Raw genomic sequence first — 21,189 nt, 5'->3', positions numbered from 1 at the left:
AGATCCAATATAACTACTTAAGGACAGACAAGGCTCAGGAACTTCAAAAAGCTCTTCTAGCATAATATTTGTCTTTTAACTGTATAACATCTAAAGGATTTGTTTACATTTAGGGAATGTGAGGAGAGAATTTTCTCAAGAGTATGTTCATGACACGTTATGTAATCTTGAAGCTTGGGTGGAGTTTCTACCTAGAGGGAACGAATATCCTGTTTAACTATTGAGAAAAAAACTCGTAACAACATAAATATTTGGACCTTTCAGGATCTTATTTAGGTTTTTTTCATCTTTTACAAGATTCTCAGTGCATCATGAAACGACTCATATGTAATTGTGGGTAACATAGTTCATGAGGAACTCCAATAGAACTAGTTTTAGAGCATGAGACTACACTGGATAAGATCGATCCCACCTAGCTAATATCAGTGTCAATTATGACTGAGAAACCGCTGATAGAATTCCACCACAAGATACTGTTTCTCATTATGTCCTCTGCGAGCTTTTTGCTATTTGAATAGAAATAAAACTTCCTTACATAAAAAAGGACTTTTGCAACCAAAAAACATAAAAAAGGAAAACTGCTTCACAGGCACCTCCAAGGTAACCGATGGGAAACATTCTCTTGCTCCACTTTCTCTGACGTGCTAGCCCCCAATTGTTTTATCGGTCAAGAATCGATGCATCAAAACTGTTTGTGTGACAGGTCTTTGGCGAAAATCAGGATTCAGCATTGCCTGTGGCAAATAAGTTCAAGAACTTGCAATGATATTAGACAAGTACTCAGCTTCCTTGTTATATGGACTTCGAATTTTCTTTACTAATGACTAATACCCATTGTCTCAGTTGAACTGGAGACATCACTTATGCATATGGAAAGTACTTCCAAAAAGCTGATTCTATTATGGTTTGAATTGAAATGCAATAGTCTTCTTTAAAGTGAAAAGCCTACCTGGAGCAACTCCCAACCACCACCACCACCAAGATCAAGAAATCTAACAGCTTCTGACAAGCGGTCATCAGCTTCACAATATCTGAAAATAGTGGCAGAAGAGTTGGTCAAAGTAAGATACAAAAAAACATGATAGAAATGTAACTTTAGAGTTTTTAATCTAGTTAATTAATGTAATCAGACGATGATGAATCCAGCACATATAAAAGCTAATCTCATATGCATGTATCCCACCACATAGCTGACAGTCTCGTAGAAGTTGGGTTCCATGAAAAGTAAAAAACAAGGACCATGGAAATATTATTTGATTATTTACTTAGATAAAGCTCAAGCAAGTGCTATGAGAAGAGCACATACTCTCTTGCAGCCACAAGGTCAAGTTTGAAAGTACTTTCAAAAAGCCTCTGAAAAGTCATAAAACACATGAAAATTGTCATAACAGCATCACTGATTTGGAAGAATGGTATCCAAGAAGGATGTTGCCTTACCTGCAAAGATAGTGCATCCATGACTCCTGCTTCACAAAATGGAACGAAGGCCAGATACGCAAAAAGAAGTCCTGCCTCATATCTGTTGAAGAGATGCATGGGAAGAGGGAAAGAGTTATAAGTTGAATAGTAAATTTGTTTTCAACTCTCCATAAATGGACATCAGGTTAATTGCAAGAGCAAATAATCGGACCCATTACGGACTCAATCTCCATAGAGAAAAGTCTTTACATATCATCTGCTATTCCAAATGCCTTTTTCTCTGCAGTAGTAAAAGCTCCAGCGGCAGTTGCTCTGCGCCATAGTCCCTCAGAGAAGGCTCCAGGAACTGCTTCAAGGGGTGAATTGCTGAATATCAACATTAGGAATTCCTAGTTATTTTATAAAGTCACAAACATCACATTACAGGATGAAAGCAGCATCCTACCTTTAACAGGCTACAAAAATAGTTATATAGAAGTTATTGAAAAAACCACTATGAAAGCAATCTTTCATTCCAAAAGCTGGTAAAAAATTGATGAGACATGATCATGACATCAAACAGGTAAATGTACATGATGATATGACCAGTTGTTTAACTATGATTCTATACAAGATATGAAATAGATAACTACAATGAAGTTGGCTTTTCTCCTTCAATTGGAAAACCCATGATACAAATGCTACAACAAATGACATATCAAATTTCTGTACACACATTAGAACAGCCCATGTAATTGGTTCTGAATAAGTTGCAAATAAATAAATAAATAAATAAATGACGCATGTGCATACATGGTTTGACCAACTCTTTCATGGTTTTTTTTTTACTTCAGAATGAAATAGCTGCAAATATAACCCAATAAAGCTAGCATCAACCAATTGATGTCAAAAAAGGGATTTTATGCTAAAGCTTCAGTGTTTTAATATAGCATGTTATAAGACATGGAAAATAGTTCCTCTCCTAACAAAGCCTTGTTTAAGATTCTAATGTTGTTGAGAAATGTCCATTTTGTAGACTGTCTTTTCTTAGGTTTTAAGCATAAAGACAACAAAAATGAGCCAAAAAAGGTCTCTGAGCAAGTATCTGAGAACATTATTAACCATACCATGTGTCAACTGAAAATGCTAGATCACGAAGACGAGGAACTAGATAAGCTGCATCTCTTTCTACAATTGTGCTGTTCACATTGAAATAGCTTCATCAAGAGTTGATACAAAAAGTTAAGGACAAAAATGCAGGGTACGACAAAAAGTGTCTTTGAAAGCATAGTCAAGTTGCCTATCTGTGAACATTGAGGATGTGAAAAAAACACCATCCTGCACCCTCCTGCAAAGAATCATGCTGAGGACTAGGTGAAATAAACAACTTCACCAGTTGCACAGATTCTGAGATTGCTGTACTGTGACCTGTGCACAACAAGCCCTTCAATTCATAGGGTCTACTGTCTTAGCAAATCCCACAAGTACAGATAGACAACCTAAATATACCTCCTACATTAAGCAGAACTACCAAACCTTATCATTGCCACAACATAAATATGTCCATGACTTGAAACTTTAAAATGTTATAAAAGTATACTACTGTCAGCCTACTTGAGAACAACAGAAGCAGGACCAATACTCTGGTGCAATCTCCCACGTTCATGCATGTAAGCCAGACCATTCATAGCTCCATGCAACAGCTTGATAATGAATAAATGTCTCCTTTTAAATGTTTGATCTAAATCAAAGGGATTCCAAAACTTGTTCTCTCCTTGCGCTGGATCCCTAGTCAATGTTTCACTAGAAGCTTTTGCATAATCTGCCGCACTGTATTTGCCATCATTACGGAAAGCAAGCCACTGTACAAGAGTCTCGACATTTAAATAAAGCTTACAATGTAACCCAAATGTTTCACATTTATTGATCTGGAAAATTTTGTATACCTGCTCTCCTGTTTTTGTTTCAAATCCTCCCAAGAGTATTTGTATATTTGGACATATACTTTTACGATCACTCTGTAGTCAAGGCAAGCACCTTGATAAGTTAAAATATTTCAACAAGAAATTGCTTCCATCTTTAACCAGGGCTCAGCAGAGGTTGGAAGTGTTGGCCTCATACAGATCAAGGTTTAGACACGGAATTTCTAAAGATGACATACAAAATAATCTCAATTTTCCATTTCCTACTTCCACCAACCCTACACCTTATACCTCAAAAAGAAACTAAAGGAATTCCCAGCCACATGGAACCCAAGCAAAGTCACTAGTGCAGAAATAACAATATTTATGAAGTAAAAAGAAGAAAATTCTTTTTTGATGTGTTTTTATTTTACTTGAAGGTAAGCATGAGCATTCAGTTCATTGGCAGCCATCATGTCTGCTTCGGCACCACCTGCTCGATTCCCAGGATATACCTTTACAAAGCAAAAGATAGTGTCATAAAGCAAATAAACCCCCCTGCTTTCATGCATATGAGTACATTCAAGTTCTCCAAGTTAGAATATCATTCTAAGATTCACAAGCACCATAAACAGGGTACCACTAATGGTTGTGTGGTTGCTGATCTAGTCCATTACCATTAACTAAATGAATTTGCTAGTAATTGACAAGTCCAACAGTCTGATTATGGTCTCTAAATTGTGACTCTCAAGTCTCAAATTCCACACAGAGGAGGAATGACAGAGAAAGCTTTAGGTCCAAACATTTGTTGGTTGTGGGACCTGAAATTGTTACATCCCATGGAGGTCCACCATAACAACAGATTGGGCAGCAACATACGAATATCATGCAGCCAGTGGGCTTAAATAGGCTCAAGAAAAAGTTTGGACAAACAGTTACAACCCAGACCTGATATTCTCATGATCCTGGAGTGTAAACAGAAGTCTATTTCTTGACATCTCAACAAGCACTTCATCCATAAAGTCTGCTTGCAAAAACCAAATTTCAGAGACTCTAACAAGAAGCAAAGGTAGATAAAGAAAATAATACCTTGAATATTACTCGAGCTCCTCTCAGAGGACCAAGGGCTACTCTGCCCTCATAAAGCCTACAACAAAACTGCCATAAATAATATCAGCAAAAAAAAGAAATAAACTATTCACAGAAATATGGTAGGAAATGCACCTAATCTTCACTTGACCCTCTCCCACATCTTGGACTTTCAACTGCTCAACATCCTCTGAAGAGTATCCAGCGTCAAGATCTACAAATAAACCTACGCTAGAAGGACCTCCTGATTGGACTGATGAATAGCTGGAAGCATTTCAAGGACCAAAATCAAACGAAAACTTAGGTGTATCACCACAAACTCGGTTAGAGAAAGTCAGGAAGGAAAAACAATAGTACTCATGCTATCCACTGTCGCTTCAACAGTATTTATCTTTAAATGCCCATTTAAATATTGAATTTGTCTAGCTGATTAAGCATTCGTGACTTATCATCAATTGTCAATTTGCTGAGGCGCTAGAAGAACGCAGAGACCATAACTGGAATATAATCCCATGTAAAAGCAATTGAATACCAATAGAAAAGGCAACTAAACAAAAGAGTTTCCTCACGTCGGCATGTCAAGCACAAGATCACGAGAAATTAAAGTACCAATTCACCTCGTAACATTCATATAACCGTAGCTCCCGATGAACTTTCCGACCTCAAACGCATCTGGGTTAGAAATCAAACTCGCTTTAAACGATGAAGACCTGCGGCCATTGGTCGGAGCTCTTAAAATTTTAGAGAAAGGGTGAACAGAATTCCAACCAAAAGCACCCGAACCACAAAACTTGTCGCTTACAAAAAAGCGATTAGGCACTGTGATAAACATTATTGTTGATTTTTCTCCTCAATCGCTTCTGGACGATGAGGAGCTCGCAATTACCCCTTTCTCTACGAAGATGAAGAAACTGGAAGGAACCGTTAATTCGTTGGATAGAATGGATAAGGTAAACTGTCCATGGCTCCCGCCATTGGACACTAATCAGTAAATAAATTCCAATTAACAGTGAATTAGGTCGGATCCATTTTTGTGAACAAGGAGAGATTGGCAGTATTGTCTAAATAGACGTAGTCGCAGGGCAGGTGTATTGCCATATGTATCGCGTTTCAAACTATACATATTGGATTTTACGGGAGAACCGATATGACCCGATACCAAGCATATTCCAAGATCCCGTCCGTGAGGCCACGGGAGTAAGATTGACCCAAGGCAGTGGCATATCTGTTATTCTGGACAAAACGAAAACTACTTGTTATCCTCCTGCTTTTATAAATTGCGTACAACCATGGGGACAGCGGCGAATGGCCCCAGCACTTCCTCCGCCTCGGTTCGGGCCAGTTTCCCTGTCGCCGTTTCCCCGAACAACCAAAATATCGCAAAACCCCTGTCGATTTCCCCCTACATTCTAGGGTTTCTGCAACGTCACCGCCACAACCTTTCGCGCCTCTGTTTTTTCCTCTTCTCCTTCATTTGAAGTTTGAATCCGCTCCGACTCTCTGCCCTAAAGAACGATGGCTTTTAGCTGAGATGGGTCTGCTTTAGTTGTTTTTTTTTTGGATGATCGAATTGATGTTGCTTGTTTGATCGCGGATCGGCGGAGATGGACGGTGGAAGTGCGGTCCCGAACTCGAACGCGGGCGTGAATGCCAACGCTCCGCCGCCGTTTCTCAGCAAGACTTATGATATGGTGGAGGATCCGTCGACGGACTCGATCGTGTCATGGAGCCCTAGTAATAATAGTTTTATAGTTTGGAACCCGCCGGAGTTCGCTCGAGACCTTTTGCCAAAGTATTTCAAGCATAATAACTTTTCTAGTTTCGTCAGACAACTGAATACATATGTAAGTGCTTATTTCAGCTTTTTTATGTTGATGCCATGGAATGAAGTGTATGTCCTTATTTCGACTAAAATCGCTGGTGGCTGAAGATGACTAAAATCGCCTTTACTAGGACGTGGGTATTTTGTCTTCTTCAAACCAAATCATACTGTGCAATACTAGAATATTAGAACAGGTGTTTCCATTTTGATATGACTACTCAGGATAGTTGGGAGCACAGACATGGTTGATTCGTTAGTGTAGACTACAGTTGGTGATCCATGCCTACTTTTGAAGCACGACTTTTATAGAAGTGGTAGAAGGGTTTTAACAGCTGGTTCTACTTGGAGCACAGTCGACGGCCATGCTTCTTCGATTTATGAGTCAAATTTTTATTGTCCATGTGGTTCTCTTTGGAATCTGTCTGGGGATTATCAACCTAGGAAGCTTTTAAGTGAACGTGTGAAAATTGGAACCAAGGAAAGTTTCGAGAATGAGGAAAGTCTATCCACTTGTTTTTAGGATGTTGTATATACTGATAGATGTTGAAACATTGTCAGCGAGGTCATGAAGTGCTGTGCAAGAGGATATCTACTCAATATTCTAGTTCTGTCTGTGACATATGCGAATGTGCTTGTATATGTGAATTAGTGCCATTGTTCACCTCCTTTTATGAGGCAGGGATTGTTTCCGTTCTACTGGTTGTGATGTGAAGGTTTACCCGATCTCTGTAGCTAGGGTACATTTGACCTGCTGTAAGAGTTTAATGCTTGTAAGATCTTTTTGTTGGATTATTTGGTCTGGTTAGCTGCAAGCCAACTTGTTAATACTTCATTCTGGTGTTCAAGTCTCATGAAAGTGCTAACTAGCCGAATGCATTTTTTTATGTACTTTTTTTTGCTTGCACTTGATTCAATATATATTAGAAATGCAAGGCTGAAACAAAAACGAAGCACTCTTAACATTTAAAATTCCTCAGAAATTAAAAAAAGTGAGCATATTAATGGTAATGATCAATCTGTTTTCGACGAAAGCGATGAAATAGCCATTGCGAGTAGTGTGTGGCTGGCGAATTTTTATGCTTACATGTCACAAAGTTAAAGAGTAACACACTCACATTTGTGTGAACCAACTTGATCTGAAGGCTTTGTCAGCTTTGATCATAAACACTATCATGATCTTTGTCAGCTTCTGAATGAGAAATGTCTGTTCTTGGACCGTAGGTGACAATATCTTGAGGAAGTGGTTTTTAAATCGGCCATACTACCGATGCACAACAGAAGTTGTTGCATTGGTTGCTTACTCTCCTCAGTTAGTTGTCTTTAGCTGATTTGTGGGGCATCTTCTGGTAATTTGGGCCTGTCGTTGTTTCGGGTTTTTGATTCTCAGATGATAGAAATTATTTTTACTTTAACATTATTAAGACTGCAGGGAATATTCAATCTGGTTTCCTTCTTCTTTGGTTTGTTGTGGATGCCTGTTCTTCTTCTTGAGGGCAGTTGTTATATACTGAAAAACTATGTCCTCTTTTAGGTGGGAAACTATCCTTGAATTCTTCCATTGATCTCTAACCTCTACTTTGAATTGTTGCTTCAGAGGTTTCTTTTATTAGTTTTCACTTTTGTCCATTTTATAATCTTTTTTCTAGAACTCTTTTAATATATGAACATGATCTCTCTTTTGATTTTTGATCTTTCCAAATATTGTCATGCTTGCATTGCTAAAATTATTTTTAATCTATGAACATGACTTTCTGTTTGATTTTTAAGATTTTGAACTAGAAAGAGATTTGGTCCTATTGAAATTAATTTTCCATTCTGTAATAAAGCTCACAGATTTTGGTTTATTGACTTCAGAGGTTCATACTATCTGTTGTTGTTTTTTCTTCTCTCTATCTTGTTCTCTTTGTTATCACAAGTTTTAATTATAGTAACTGGAAAGGAATGTTTGATGAGCTCAGGTTTAAGTATGTCGTAGGCTTGCAAAGAACTAACAGAGTACCAGATGTATAGGTATTAATTACAGTGCAATTGGATATTGTTATTAATTTGTGTTTGAGTCATCCTTATGTTGTCAATAATAAGATATACTGGCAATAAATGGACTCTGCTTTTCTTATAATTAAGCACTTCTCTTTTTCTATTATCGTCTACTTGATCTCTTGTGGTGATGAATTGATGCCACCATTCATAATTATGCTATGATGATCAGTTCCTTTCTTCTTGTTTTGGTAGGGTTTCAGGAAAGTTGACCCAGATCGCTGGGAATTTGCAAATGAAGGCTTTCTGAGAGGACAGAAACACTTGCTGAAGAGTATTAACAGGAGAAAGCCGAGTCATGCACATAGTCAACCACAGCAGCCTCAAGGGCAAAGCTCATCAGTTGGCGCTTGTGTGGAAGTTGGGAAATTTGGGCTTGAAGAAGAAATTGAGAGGCTGAAGAGGGACAAAAATGTGCTAATGCAGGAATTGGTGCGGCTGAGGCAACAACAGCAAACTACTGACCACCAGCTCCAAACCCTAGGGCAGCGTCTCCAGGGAATGGAACAACGCCAGCAACAAATGATGTCCTTCTTGGCTAAGGCAATGCAGAGTCCTGGATTTTTGGCACAATTAGTTCAGCAAAGTGACAGCAATAGACGCATCACTGGAGTAAACAAAAAACGGAGGCTGCCCAAACAGGAAGATAATTTGGAAGGGGTGTGTGATCCTGCTGACGGGCAGATTGTTAAATATCAGCCGCTGATGAATGAGGCAGCCAAGGCCATGCTCATGCAGATACTGAAGTTAGATACTTCTCCGAGGCTTGAACCAACAAGCACCTCTGAGGGTTTTTTGATTGACAATGTCCCATCTTCTGAAGCATTAGAAAGTGGAAGTTCTTCTAAAAGGATATCTGGAGTAACACTTTCTGAGGTACCACAAAGTATTGGTGTCTCGTACCTACCAGTTTCATCTGGGTTATCCAATACAATTCACCCATCCGCTGCCATATCTGAGATTCAATCTTCATGTGTCATGCCAGACATGGTCACAACACCTCAAGTATCAGAGATAAACAGCTCAATCATAAAAGGAACGGAACCTATATCACCGGTGCCACCTGAAATTCCTATTCCTGAATTTCCTCAATTACAAGAAATGGTGCCAGAGGCAACTGTCTTAGATGTTCCAAATGGAAATTTTGTGGTTCCTGATATCGATCCAATGTCTGTGCCAGTGGATCGGACAATTCCAATTGAACTGGAAAATTTGGGCATAGATATGGTTATGGATAACATATTAGATGATGATGGGCAGTATGATCTTCCAAGCATTAATGATGTTTTCTGGGAGCAGTTTCTTTCTGCAAGCCCCATATCTGGAGATGCAGAAGAGGTTGAATCAAGCACCCAAGATGGTAACAAGACAAAAGAAGGAGATCTGATGCCTGGGCAGGAAAATGGCTGGAGTAACACGCAGCATGTAGACCACATCACTGAACAAATGGGTCTCCTCACGTCGGAAAGTAACGGGTGACTAATGTATCTCTACCTTGTAAAGTTCTCGTTTCTTATACACTTCAAGGCAAAATCACAAACACTCGCTGTATTTGTCCTCATTATCAGAACGCAGAGCCAGTGCCTTACTTCCTGCCTAAAGCGTGTTTTACAGCTGGGCACTTTTTAGTAGTTCTCATGAGTTGGTGTCTGCCTTTTGGGAACCATAGCTTTTGTTTTGAGGGGAGAATTAACTGTTATAGGCTCGTGCTATTTCTATCTCCAATCTATCACATTCTAGCATGTTTGTGCTTTTTCTGTTTTGATTCTGGACTCGTAGATTCAGCTCCTCAGTCTCGGTGAGAGAACTTGCTGAAGTAGAGGACAGCTTTTAGATTGACAAACGAACAATAGCGCAAGATCTGGATCGTTCTGTTTTCTTTGTTTTGAACTCAGCCCAATCACTAATTCATGATTGAGGTTATATAACCTATGCGGGTTGAGATGTTCGTTGAGTATACACTAACGATTTTAAGTAGCGAAAGTGAATTCGAATTTACTTTTATTGATCGTGGACTGGACGAGTTTGAGTTGTAGGTTGGGATTCAAATTCTTTTATCTTGGTTTGAATAATTTTTTTCTTCGTCGTTTCTGCTCCTGTAAATATGCTCCTGTAATTCATGAAGTGTGAGTTATTCATAGGCAAGATTCCTATTGTCCTGTTCTAAGAAAATTTAATCTATATTAGTAAAACTATTACCCAGAAGTCAGATTTTTTCTTGAAATAAAGGGTTAATGGATGACGATAACTTCTGTATCTTCCAAGAACAACAGGTCATTAACGCCTTTTATCACCCTCGCAGAAGAAGAAATTGTACCTATTACAGGGAAGCCTCTGTCATTGCTTCACGATCAATTGTCGGCCCTTTTTTATTATCAACTGAAAACCTTCTCTTTCCTTCTCTGCATCTCCTCCATTTCAAATCTTCGTTTGTGCATTTTTTTCTCAGAGGCTTGCATCAAACATCCGTAAAATTCCACAAAGGCCACGGTTCCAGTCATCCTTAAACAAGAGATGGGAGATGAGCTTCGGAGGAGTTTCATACGGAGTTCTGTGCCCCGCCAGCCGGAGGAAATTGGAGATGGGATAGTGTTCGAACTTGTTAATTCTAAAGATGTGTAATTTAAGGTGCAGATTCTTCGGAGGATCCTGCTGAAATCGATTTCAATTGAGAAAATTCTCTGTAGATGCATGATCTTTTTTTACCAAAGGATGGCAAAACGAGTTTGTTTTTCCATGAAACTACCCTCATTATTTTAACAAATAGAAAATAACTATTATCCTTGATTTATATAATCATTAGATTCACCCTCGGATCCAGTAAGGGTAGTCAATCAGGCAGATCACAGGTTTGAATCATCTGAAACTATAATCTTCCACTTGTAGAACAATAATATATCTAAGACATGAAGCAAAAAAAACCATTTTGATCCAAACTATTTGTCTGAGACTGTTCCTCCCATTTATCCCTCCAGCAGACTAATCACAATTCACGATTGGCCAAACATTTTAAAGAGAATTGTACTAATTACAACGATAGCAAGAGCAAAATAAATGTAACATTGTGAATTATAACTATTGATTGAATGCACTGACCAGTGAGAAACAGCTCCCCACTTCAACCTTTCCCGGTACGAACCGAAGTCCTATTGTTTGTTGATCACTAGAAATGCAGGTGCAAATCCTGTATAGTCTCTCTAGGCTTGAAAACTCACTCTTTGGTAGCTTCTCTTTGCTTGAATGGACGGGGACCTGAAAGAGAGACCAAAAAGCAAATCAGAAGAACACAAGACAGCCATTTCATCAAAAGATACCATTTTTTTTAATTTTTTGATAAATTTGGATTACAATAACTCAAAGATACCAAGTAGGCACAAAATTTACAATTTCTCTTCTAATTACGGATTGAATCCTCAAATTTCAGCACATGCTTCATATACAGCACAGAATTATTCTCTTAGCAAGGTCAGGGATTCTGTGTTTGGTAGCATCCATGGAGGAATAGACAAAGATTATGGAACACCATGTCGGCTTCTGTTTTTTTTTTTTTTCTTCTGAAACATTTAAGGACGCAAAGAACATTTTGTAGTGCCCCGTAATAAAATGCCAAAGTATTGCAGCAAAGGAGTTTTAATAAAAATTACCAAGTTGGCACAAAAATTACAATTTCTCTTCTAATTACGGATTGCATCCTCAAATTTCAGCAGATGCTTCATATACAGCACAAAGAATTATTCTCTTAGCAAGGTCAGGGATTCTGTGTTTGGTAGCATCCATGGAGGAATAGACAAAGATTATGGAACACCATGTCGGCTTCTGTTTTTTTTTTTTTTTTTTTCTTCTGAAACATTTAGGACGCAAAGAACATTTTGCAGTGCCCAGTAATAAAATGCCAAAGTATTGCAGCAAAGGAGTTTTAATAAAAATTACCAAGTTGGCACAAAAATTACAATTTCTCTTCTAATTACGGATTGGATCCTCAAATTTCAGCAGATGCTTCATATACAGCACAAAGAATTATTCTCTTAGCAAGGTCAGGGATTCTGTGTTTGGTAGCATCCATGGAGGAATAGACAAAGATTATGGAACACCATGTTGGCTTCTGTTCTTGTTTTTTTCTTTTTTTTCTTTTGAAACATTAAGGACCCAAAGAACATTTGGCAGTGCCCAGTAATAAAATGCCAATGTATTGCAGCAAAAACGTTTTAATAAAAAAATCCGATGGTTGATATTTTGCACTGTAGCCTTCAAACCAGTGACCAATCTTGCAGAAGAAATGTATACTTCCATTACTGGAAGGCAAAATGAAGAAATATAATAGTTGAAATAGTAAAGCAACGCATTACCTGGTCTTGTAAGAAGGTGGATTTGTGATCTAGGTCCAGCAAACTTCCAGCTATCTTCGTCTAATGCTTTGACTTCCTTCTGAAGTGCCGCCATCACTTCGGATTTCAAAACTGAAAGAGCTGAACAAGAAAAAGAAAATATGAGTTTATGGCTACGCCTGTTACCCTCAGAAGATTGAAAATGGTTCAAGTCGCGCCACAATACTAGCCGCCCTTTTCCATCAGGCGAACAAAGACAGAAGATTCATATACACCCTCTATACTGAAACAAAAGACCTAAAAGGACCGAAAACAGGGGTTTTGTCGAAGTCATGCAGTAGCGGGAAAATCAGAGAAATTTCCAGTAAAAGAATCTTCTTCTTAATTGGAAATGGTTCTATAGAACCTCATCCGACTTCAGCGAAATGCCCAAAAAAACGAATTCGAGGATAAGGGAAAAGAAACCCAATAAACGGAAAAACAAACAAACAATTCTTTCCAAAAAAAGAAGAAGAAGAAGAAGAAGAAGAAGAAGAAGAAGAAGAAGCAAAGACTATCGTAAGAAATTGAAAGGGAAATGCAAAAAAAATCCCAGAAGCATTTACTCGAATAACAAAACAGTGGGAGAAGTTACCAAGAAGCGCATCTTCTTTGCATTCCTGAGCAGAAATTCGATCAGTATGAGAGTGGCGAGGGGAATTTTCATCAGCCAAAGTCGCAATGCTACTGCTCCCGCCTTGGCCGGCGCTCGTCGCCGAGACGGTGGATCTGGCCGGAGAGCTCATTCGCAGTGACCTCCGACTTCTCTTTTCACTCTCCTCTCCTAGTTTGCTCAATATGTAGTTATTTTAATTTTTTACCTAATAATTTTTTTAATATGCTAATTTATCTACTTAATTTTAATTATTTAATTAAATTATAATTTATAACATGGGTAGGGTCAAATAGGTTAACCGAGTTAGCCCAAGCGTGGGCCTTGTTTCTTGGGGAACATGCAAATGCCCATTTAAGATGCTTCGTTTCCACGAGCGCTTAAACCCTAGCAAAACCCCGGGCAAAACTCCCTGGGGTTCCTTCTCGGAAGGTCCTTCCTTCTCTTCCTTAGTTGATTCTAGGTTTAGAGATTGATTTATACTCTATATTCACGTTCAATACAGAAACTTTATTTATTCTGTGACCCGAATTTCTCTTTGTCGTCCAAGAAGGGAAAACGAGCTGAGGTTTGTTTCAAGTACTAGTCTGAGACATGGCGAAGCTTCGTGCCGTGGGGTTGGTATCTGCAATGGCGTCGGCAGCTTTAGCTGCAGACCGTGCTTACGCTGACAGTCCTTTCAAATTCTTCCCATTCTCGACTTCCCCTTCCGTTTCTACTTCTCCGGATCCTGGTCAGCCTAGTCAGCCTTCTCCTCAGGCTCCTCAGACGGGAGCCAAACAGGAGAGGCAGTCTGGGAATGACACTCCTGATCCTCAGACACCTGCAGCGGGTTTTGATACTGAATCACTTGAAAGAGGACTTCGGGCTGTGAAAGACATCAATGCGCGTCCAAATGCTAATAAGGTAAGGAGATTTTTGGTTTTCCGGATTGTCTGTTGTAGTTAGTTTGGGTTGGGTGATTTACTTGCTGGTACTTCTGGTGGTTTGCAAGCTCTACGCACTCATGAGGGAGCAAGAAAAGACAAGGCAGGAGGAAATGGCCGCTAGGGAGCAGGAGTATAAGGCATTGGAAGCTCAACATCAAATAGTAAGTTTAAGGCTGATGCAGCTGCTTATTTCTCGTTATTTGTCATATTTCGTTCTTTAGAATATGAAGATTTTATACAAATTTGAAGATACATAGTTCATCATGAGGCACGTTATTCTTTGCTAAAGTTGTGTCTTCTAGTGAAGTTCTTGATACTTTTCCCATGTTCTAAGCCATGACACGAATGTATCTTCCTATTAAGAGCATTGCCTGTATTTCCTTTTTTTTTTACTACATTTTTGAAAGAAATGACTTCAGCCTGTCATTTGTCAATGAATGGTGTGGTCTGATGTGCGCTTTGACTGTCTGTGTTTCCTTGAATCTGTCAAGTATACTTGATTAGGCTCACTGCAAATATTTTTCTTAAAAAAAAAAGTAAGTTCTTTAGAAACTTCTAATGTTCCAGTCTCAAAGTATGTCTTGCCGAGTTGATTTCTAAATTGTGAGAATTTTTTTAACATATGTACAACAGTGTTATGGTCTTGTGGGGCCCAACTAAGTTATGAGTAGGGCTGTAAATGGATCAGATTGGTCCGGATATTACAGTTTGGAACCTGATCCATTTGCAAATTTTTGGATATCTGAAATCTGTATATCCGACACTTATCCAAATGTTACAATTCCAAATTCGGTTCCGACAGACAATTTTTGAATTTGGATAATGTCTGGATTCGAAATTTTAAAATGAAAATAACTGAAAAAAATTAGAAAAACCTGAAAAAATAAAAATTTGTCTTAGAGCTTAGTAGTTTTTGTAAGAAATCATATGAGGCTACTGCATCATACAAGGGCCCTTGGTCAATTGCAGCATTAGGATTCACTAAAATGGAAACCTAAAATATGAAAGCTAATACTAGTTTAGCCTCACGAATGCTCCTATAAAAATGGAACAATGACAAAATGCCAATTTGCAATTCAGTCTGTCTGAGACACCAAAACCAGAAACAAGAGGGGAAAAGATGATTTAGTATTAACTATACTGAGGGAAGCAATATCATCAAGTATCTCATGGAAACTGGATGCTGGAGTGGTCTCTCCCCTGGATTTCTCATAGAAGCACTTGACATTGACGGAAACACCAGCGAGAACGAGCCCATCTGCGATTACAAGATCTCTCTTATTCTCTTCATTAAAATGAACTAGACGAGAGCTAGATGCCCCTTGCAGTAGATGAGACGAATATCAGAGGTAACTAACACTGAGAGAGGGGGTGAGACAAGCAGAGAGAGTGTTGGCATGATTTTTCAAATGGAGAAATACGGGAGAATCAAGAGAACATAGAGAGAATGATGGAGGTGGAAGTGAAATAAGGGGAAACGGAGAAAAAGAGAGAATGATGATGTTCGACCTTCTAAATGGAGAAATAAGGGAGAAAGAGGGAGAAAAAGAAAGAACGATGGAGGTGGACGGTGGTGCCTATTGTTTGAGAGAGGAAATTCTGGACGGTAGAAGGTAGGGAGGGGAGAAAATAAAAGGGGGTCATGGTCTGGGACATGGGGTAAAATTTCTATGGGAAATAAGAGTTTTAGTTTGAAGATCAGCTGCATGGTGAAGTCGATGGGAAGGCGTTGCCAAGGTGAAGTTGATGGGGAGATGACGGCAAGGGGAATCGGTGTTAGGGAGAGTCTTCGTTAGGGTTTGGTAGAGAGAATAAAAAGGAGGGAAATGAAGAAATGGGGTCTAGGGTTTTGGGGCGTATTTTACTGAATGAGATTTCGGATCCAGATATTTACCGGATCTGAACCTTGAATCGAGCCCTCCTATTTCGGATCCAGATATCCGGTAAGAATTTGAAAGATTTGAAAATTTGGATTTTATCCGACTTTTCGAATGCGGAACCGTTAACTGGATTGGATCTGATTATACCCGAGGTATGGGCACTAGGTTGGGCCGCCTAGTATGGATAGGTTTAAGGGTATAGCTTTATGCGTTGTTAGCGTATTGTCTAAGTACCTAACTAAATAAAGATTTAATGTCATGCATTTGAACCCTTGAGGGGGCAGCCTATGAAAAGGGCTCCCTGGTGCTAGGGTGAGAACTGCCAGAAAAGTGAAAAGGGCTCCCTGGTGCTAGGGTGAGAGCTGCCAGAAAAGTGAAAAGGGCTAGCTGTTCCAGAGTGAGATTCATCATAGAGTAAGAGTTTGTGGATGTTGGCACAAAATTGTGGTGGATTTTTGTAGTCTTGTGGGGTTCAACTTGGTGTATGGGCACTAGGTTAAGCCAGCCTAATATGGGATAGGTTTAAGGGTCTAGTTTTTTTGCATTTAATCAGCTTCGGAGCTTTTAATGTCTTGACTAGATACCTAACATACAGTTGTTTGATGAAACTTTAAACATTTTAACTGATAAAGAATGGATTGATTCATCACTTTCTTATTATTCTTGACAGTACCAATCTCTATTATAGTCACGTCTTAGATTTGTTTAATTATTCTGCGATGTCTGTCTAGCTGTCTTTTGAGCATAAGCCAAGTATTTTAGCTGTCTGATGAATCACTATGTTATATAATGTTTTTTTTTTTTTTGTCAGCTTCACTTCGAGCGTAGGCCTTGTTGTTAGACTGGTAGTTTACTTGCTTTTATAGTAAAATATTTTGATTTCAGGAGAGGCAAAGGAAAATGTATGAAGAGCAGAAAAAGTTGCACCAGGAACAAACACAAATAGAGGCTCAAGGTCTTCGTGATCAGGATAAATTGGCAAGGAATAGGATGCAGGTATGCTCGTAAAACCTAAGTTCTTTGATCTGTTCATGGATGTACTGTTAATGGTTATTCTGTTCCTCATGTAGCTTGAGCATGAAAGTCAGAGAGCAAGAGATCGGGAGCTTGTGAAAAGGCAAGAGGAATCAAAAATCCGGTTAGAGCAATCTAAGCGTGCCACAGAAGAACATATTCAGGCTCAGCTTCGAAAAACGGAGCAGCAAAAAGCAGAGATAGAGCGTGAAACAACCAGAGTTAGGGTCATTGCAGAAGCGGAAGGGAGGGCCCGTGAAGCAAAATTAGCTGAGGATGTGAACAAACGGATGCTGGCAGAGCGGCTCAAAGGGGAGAAAGAGAAGCTGATTGAAGCAATTAATGCTACTTTTGAACACATAAGAGGTGCAAAATAGATTCTGATAGCATATAGCATTTGAGTTTAAGGTTGAAAAACTTTTTATTTAAATGTTTTTTTCTCAACAATTTAAGGCCCACTGATTTAACCCATTTTGCTTCCTTTCATGAAAAAGTGTTTTTTATGCAACCTCACTACTTTAGCCGTTTGGCTATCTTCTAGAACTTCATTTTTTGTAACTGTAGTATTTATTTCTAATAATGGATCAATGTTTTCCAACACTGCCAAAGTTCTCACCTTCTGTAAACTCAATTACCATAGAATGGCAAGTTATGTCTTTTCTAGTTATTCCGCCACAATTATGGCTAATACTTTGTCGTGCTTGGGGTGGCCAATGCATGCTACAATAACATGCTTCATAAGCATGAAATAGAAGCATCCCTGAGCCTATAATGGGTAGCATGTTAAGGTGATGATGTAAAGGAAAACAACAGGTCTAAAATGTTAGGTTTCTTTCCAAGGGAGTCAATAGCATCTGCATTGTGCATAATGGTCATCTATTTCTTGATTGGCTATGGAGTTTGCATAGTGCACATTGGATGTTGTCAAGTCTAATCTGGGCAGACCTTTTATCCGTGGGACTTAAAAATTAATTATATTCCATATTTCAAAAGGTCAATGATTGTTTTATGTGCAAGTAGAGCTTCTTGTTTTCAGTGTTGGCGACCGTATCTTTTTTCACTGTGTCAAAGCTTGACTAACATTGAATCATCTTTCTGCAGCTGGTTTTCAGGCCCTAACAAATCCAAATACGCTGATGATGACTGTTGGTGGAGTTACAGCGCTTGCTGCTGGGATTTATTTGACTAGGTACACTTCAGTTTCTGTGGACTTGGAAATTTTCTGCAATGCTTGCTAGTTAATTTTTTGGGAAGTTTAAAAAATGGAGTCTTTTGATAGGCTTAAGCTTCAGTTTCTGTATGACTTGGAAATTTTCTGCAATGCCTGCTAGTTATTATTTTGGGAAGTGTAAAAAATTGGAGTCTTTTGATAGGCTTAAGCTTCAGTTTCTGTGGACTTGGAAATTTTCTGCAATGGCTGCTAGTTATTATTTTGGGAAGTGTAAAAACTGGAGTCTCTGATATTTTGATGAAGAAGTGTCTTACATTTATCTAGGCATTAAGCTTAGCAAATGCCAAGATTATATGAAAAGTTACCATATGCATTACCCTAGGCAATCATCTATTGTTATAATTCAATCAAGAAAGAGCCTGAACTTATTTTCTTGAATCTTATTTTAACTAATGGTTTACAACCTCCGTCTCTGTCTCTCTGTCTCTCTGTCTCTCTGTCTCTCACTCTTTGCAAAAGTACCATTCAATATGAACCTGCTGATCTGGTTAAAGGGGCCTATTCGACTAATAAAGTGGTCTAGCCAAATTGGCCTAGTTTGAGTCCCTTGTACTCTTTGTTCCTGAAATGTTTTTGGTTATTTGAAAAATCAAAATGCAAATTGTGAATACTGCAAAACAAATTTGATGCAAATATTACTATCATCTAATCCCCTGAATTCCTTTGTGAGAAGGACCGGAGGGAAGGGAGTCTTGTGGATATGTAAACAGCCCAATCAAAGTGTTGTGATGATATTTACGGGACATTTAACTGATATGCCATGATTCTGTACATATTATTGATTAATACACACAATGGTCTAACAGGTCACTGAACCAGTCTGGTCAAGCCACCAAGTCAGTTACTGGTTCAGTCTTGGAACATTGAAAGAAATTTTATTCCACATACTCTCTTGCTTTCTATTGCAAGGAATCTTCCTAAACAGAGTGCTTTAGAAATTGAGATAAAAAAAGTAAGCTTTTTGTTGGGATCACCCTCTTTTTATCTACCTGAGAAAGCATAAGTCCTTCTTGGCATCTATATTCTGTAGGATCCTGAAGTTTGTGATGAACATGGACTGATGACTTCTCATACTTCCCTGCAGGGAAGGTGCTATAGTATATTGGGGATATATTAATAGAAAGTTGGGACAACCTTCCCTTCTCAGAGAGTCCTCTAGAGGAAAGTATCCTTGGTCTGGTTTGTTTTCTCGTGGGATGACAAATGTATTCCGTAGAAGTGGTGAAGGAGCTGGTTCAGGCAGAAATGATGGGATGTTTGGTGAAGTAGTTCTGCATCCTTCTCTCCAGAAGAGAATCCAACAGCTAGCTAGTGCTACTGCAAATACAAGATCTCATGGAGCTCAGTTTCGTAACATGCTCTTCTATGGTCCACCAGGAACTGGGAAAACAATGGCTGCTAAGGAGCTTGCACGGAAGTCCGTAAGTCACTGCATTTTCTCGTTAATTTGGAATAATAATATTGGTGAATTCTGTCAGAACTTCTGAATGGGTACCAAAAATGAAGGTTGTGACGTTATGATGCGCAGGCCCAACTTTTGGTTTAATTTAGTATATTTAGTCTTGTAGTCTTGTTCTTTCCCTCGTATGTCTCCCTTTTATTCCATCGGCAGTACTCATAAACAATACGTTTCCACAGGGGCTGAATTATGCCTTGATGACTGGGGGAGATGTGGTTCCTTTGGGGCCTCAGGCTGTCACCAAGATCCATGAGCTTTTTGCTTGGGCTGAGGGGTCTCGGAAGGGTTTACTGCTTTTCATAGATGAAGCAGATGCATTTCTGTGCGAGTAAGTTTTTCCTACTTATCCGAGATTATAAGCCTTCTCCTTCAGACCACCCTGAAATGTCATTTATGTAAGGAGACATCAGTGGTGATCCTTTTTGAAAATTAATCTTGTGCTATTTTTTTGCAGGCGTAATAACACCTATATGAGTGAAGCTCAACGAAGTGCTCTCAATGCCCTTTTAGCTCATACAGGTGACCAGTCGAAGAATATAGTAATAGCTCTTGCTACCAATCGACCTGGGGATCTTGACTCTGCTGTAATCGACCGTGTTGATGAATGTCTTGAATTCCCTCTTCCTGGGGAAGATGAAAGGTTCAAATTGCTCAAACTCTACTTGAGCAAGTATATCGCTCAGGTGCGTGAGAACAAATCCGGCTGGCTTCCAATTTCCCAAAAGGAACAGCGCAAGATTGAAATCAAGGGTTTGTCAGATGATGTTATCAGAGAAGCTGCAGTTAAGACCGAGGGATTCTCAGGCAGAGAGATAGCAAAACTGATGGCTAGTGTTCAGGCTGCTGTTTATGGGACCAAGGACTGCATTCTTGATGCTAACATGTTCCGTGAGGTGGTGGATTTCAAGGTTGCAGAACATCAGCAAAGGCAAAAATTTGCCGAGGGTGGGTCTGATTGAGAGATTTGTCAGTTTGCAGCATGACACTTGGTGTTCAAGTTGCTCTGCTCCTCCTCTATAGCAGTAATGTCAAGAGGCTGCTCAGGAACAAAAATGGGAAGCAATTACCCTGCTGACCGTGTTCAGTCTGGCTGATCGGCAACACTGTTTTGACGATTATTTGGTAATTGAAGCTGCAGGTGTTCTTCCCCACCATTGTAGAGTTTATAATTTTCTTCATATATGTTCGGCGATTTTGTTATTATTGATTGTCATTCTTTGACAAGCGATTGAGAAATTCTGAATTCCAACAAAATAAGTTGGAGACGGAGCAGCCGGACTTCAATAGAGATAATGCATTTGCTGTAATTTTTGGCAGGATAGATCTCATGAATCCTCTCTATTCGACACTGTTGCTTGAACAGTCTTCCAAGTCTGTAGGGCATTTTATTAATTAATTAATTAAGATAGATTATATTTTAGCTTAAATTAATATAATAATTACGAGTTAAAA

At 39.0% G+C, this 21,189-nt stretch overlaps 4 protein-coding genes across 7 annotated transcripts; 2 read left to right on the top strand and 2 right to left on the bottom strand.

Annotated features, from left to right (window-relative positions):
* Nucleotides 1-458: 458 nt before the first annotated feature.
* LOC137967201 (serine/threonine-protein kinase STN7, chloroplastic) lies at nucleotides 459-5,297 on the bottom strand. 4 transcript variants are annotated; one of them, XM_068813683.1, is made up of 12 exons: nucleotides 5,006-5,297; nucleotides 4,524-4,652; nucleotides 4,389-4,446; nucleotides 3,734-3,814; nucleotides 3,345-3,416; nucleotides 3,013-3,260; nucleotides 2,526-2,597; nucleotides 1,669-1,785; nucleotides 1,438-1,519; nucleotides 1,307-1,353; nucleotides 950-1,031; nucleotides 459-734 (listed from the first exon to the last, which is right to left on the bottom strand). In XM_068813683.1, exons 1-12 carry the CDS (start codon nucleotides 5,218-5,220, stop codon nucleotides 645-647), a joined length of 1,293 nt encoding a protein of 430 aa, XP_068669784.1. In that variant the 5' UTR covers nucleotides 5,221-5,297; the 3' UTR covers nucleotides 459-644. The 4 variants fall into 4 exon arrangements, with proteins under 4 accessions (XP_068669784.1, XP_068669783.1, XP_068669785.1 ...); XM_068813682.1 differs by having other exon boundaries at nucleotides 3,013-3,416; XM_068813684.1 differs by lacking the exon at nucleotides 3,734-3,814.
* A 404-nt stretch (nucleotides 5,298-5,701) lies between these two features.
* On the top strand, nucleotides 5,702-9,878 carry LOC137967200 (heat stress transcription factor A-1). The gene is made up of 2 exons (XM_068813681.1): nucleotides 5,702-6,232; nucleotides 8,443-9,878. The coding sequence occupies exons 1-2, from the start codon at nucleotides 5,993-5,995 to the stop codon at nucleotides 9,724-9,726; spliced, it is 1,524 nt and encodes a 507-aa protein (XP_068669782.1). The 5' UTR covers nucleotides 5,702-5,992; the 3' UTR covers nucleotides 9,727-9,878.
* A 1,269-nt stretch (nucleotides 9,879-11,147) lies between these two features.
* On the bottom strand, nucleotides 11,148-13,372 carry LOC137935089 (protein SAMBA). The gene is made up of 3 exons (XM_068779744.1): nucleotides 13,207-13,372; nucleotides 12,594-12,713; nucleotides 11,148-11,499 (listed from the first exon to the last, which is right to left on the bottom strand). Exons 1-3 carry the CDS (start codon nucleotides 13,355-13,357, stop codon nucleotides 11,459-11,461), a joined length of 312 nt encoding a protein of 103 aa, XP_068635845.1. The 5' UTR covers nucleotides 13,358-13,372; the 3' UTR covers nucleotides 11,148-11,458.
* Nucleotides 13,373-13,626: 254 nt separating this feature from the next.
* Nucleotides 13,627-21,050, top strand: LOC137933902 (uncharacterized). The gene is made up of 8 exons (XM_068778006.1): nucleotides 13,627-14,130; nucleotides 14,219-14,314; nucleotides 16,919-17,029; nucleotides 17,104-17,413; nucleotides 18,149-18,236; nucleotides 19,363-19,699; nucleotides 19,917-20,065; nucleotides 20,192-21,050. Exons 1-8 carry the CDS (start codon nucleotides 13,819-13,821, stop codon nucleotides 20,694-20,696), a joined length of 1,908 nt encoding a protein of 635 aa, XP_068634107.1. The 5' UTR covers nucleotides 13,627-13,818; the 3' UTR covers nucleotides 20,697-21,050.
* The last annotated feature ends 139 nt before the right edge of the window (nucleotides 21,051-21,189 follow it).

This window comes from Aristolochia californica, unplaced genomic scaffold, assembly GCF_029961685.1.
Source record: "Aristolochia californica isolate CCGP_79_NKW_82.1479 unplaced genomic scaffold, dmAriCali1.0.hap1 SCAF_6, whole genome shotgun sequence".
In the NCBI taxonomy this organism is placed as follows: Eukaryota; Viridiplantae; Streptophyta; class Magnoliopsida; order Piperales; family Aristolochiaceae; genus Aristolochia; species Aristolochia californica.
The sequence above is the reverse complement of the archived record's forward strand: the minus strand, read 5'-3'. Positions and strand labels throughout refer to the sequence as shown.

Bases quoted from the DNA above. Each gene is read 5' to 3' on its own strand.
- LOC137967201 (XM_068813682.1), bottom strand. From the start codon at position 5,220: ATGTTTATCACAGTGCCTAATCGCTTTTTTGTAAGCGACAAGTTTTGT. The intron at 1,032-1,306 runs GTATGTGCTCTT...CACTATTTTCAG, and splicing joins GACCTTGTGGCTGCAAGAGA to ATATTGTGAAGCTGATGACC. The intron at 735-949 runs GTAGGCTTTTCA...TATTTGCCACAG, and splicing joins GTGGTTGGGAGTTGCTCCAG to GCAATGCTGAATCCTGATTT.
- LOC137967200 (XM_068813681.1), top strand. From the start codon at position 5,993: ATGGACGGTGGAAGTGCGGTCCCGAACTCGAACGCGGGCGTGAATGCC. The intron at 6,233-8,442 runs GTAAGTGCTTAT...TTGTTTTGGTAG, and splicing joins TCAGACAACTGAATACATAT to GGTTTCAGGAAAGTTGACCC.
- LOC137935089 (XM_068779744.1), bottom strand. From the start codon at position 13,357: ATGAGCTCTCCGGCCAGATCCACCGTCTCGGCGACGAGCGCCGGCCAA. The intron at 12,714-13,206 runs GTAACTTCTCCC...TTTCTTGTTCAG, and splicing joins CAAAGAAGATGCGCTTCTTG to CTCTTTCAGTTTTGAAATCC. The intron at 11,500-12,593 runs GTAATGCGTTGC...TCTCTCTTTCAG, and splicing joins CCACCTTCTTACAAGACCAG to GTCCCCGTCCATTCAAGCAA.
- LOC137933902 (XM_068778006.1), top strand. From the start codon at position 13,819: ATGGCGAAGCTTCGTGCCGTGGGGTTGGTATCTGCAATGGCGTCGGCA. The intron at 14,131-14,218 runs GTAAGGAGATTT...GTGGTTTGCAAG, and splicing joins CGCGTCCAAATGCTAATAAG to CTCTACGCACTCATGAGGGA. The intron at 19,700-19,916 runs GTAAGTCACTGC...ACGTTTCCACAG, and splicing joins AGGAGCTTGCACGGAAGTCC to GGGCTGAATTATGCCTTGAT.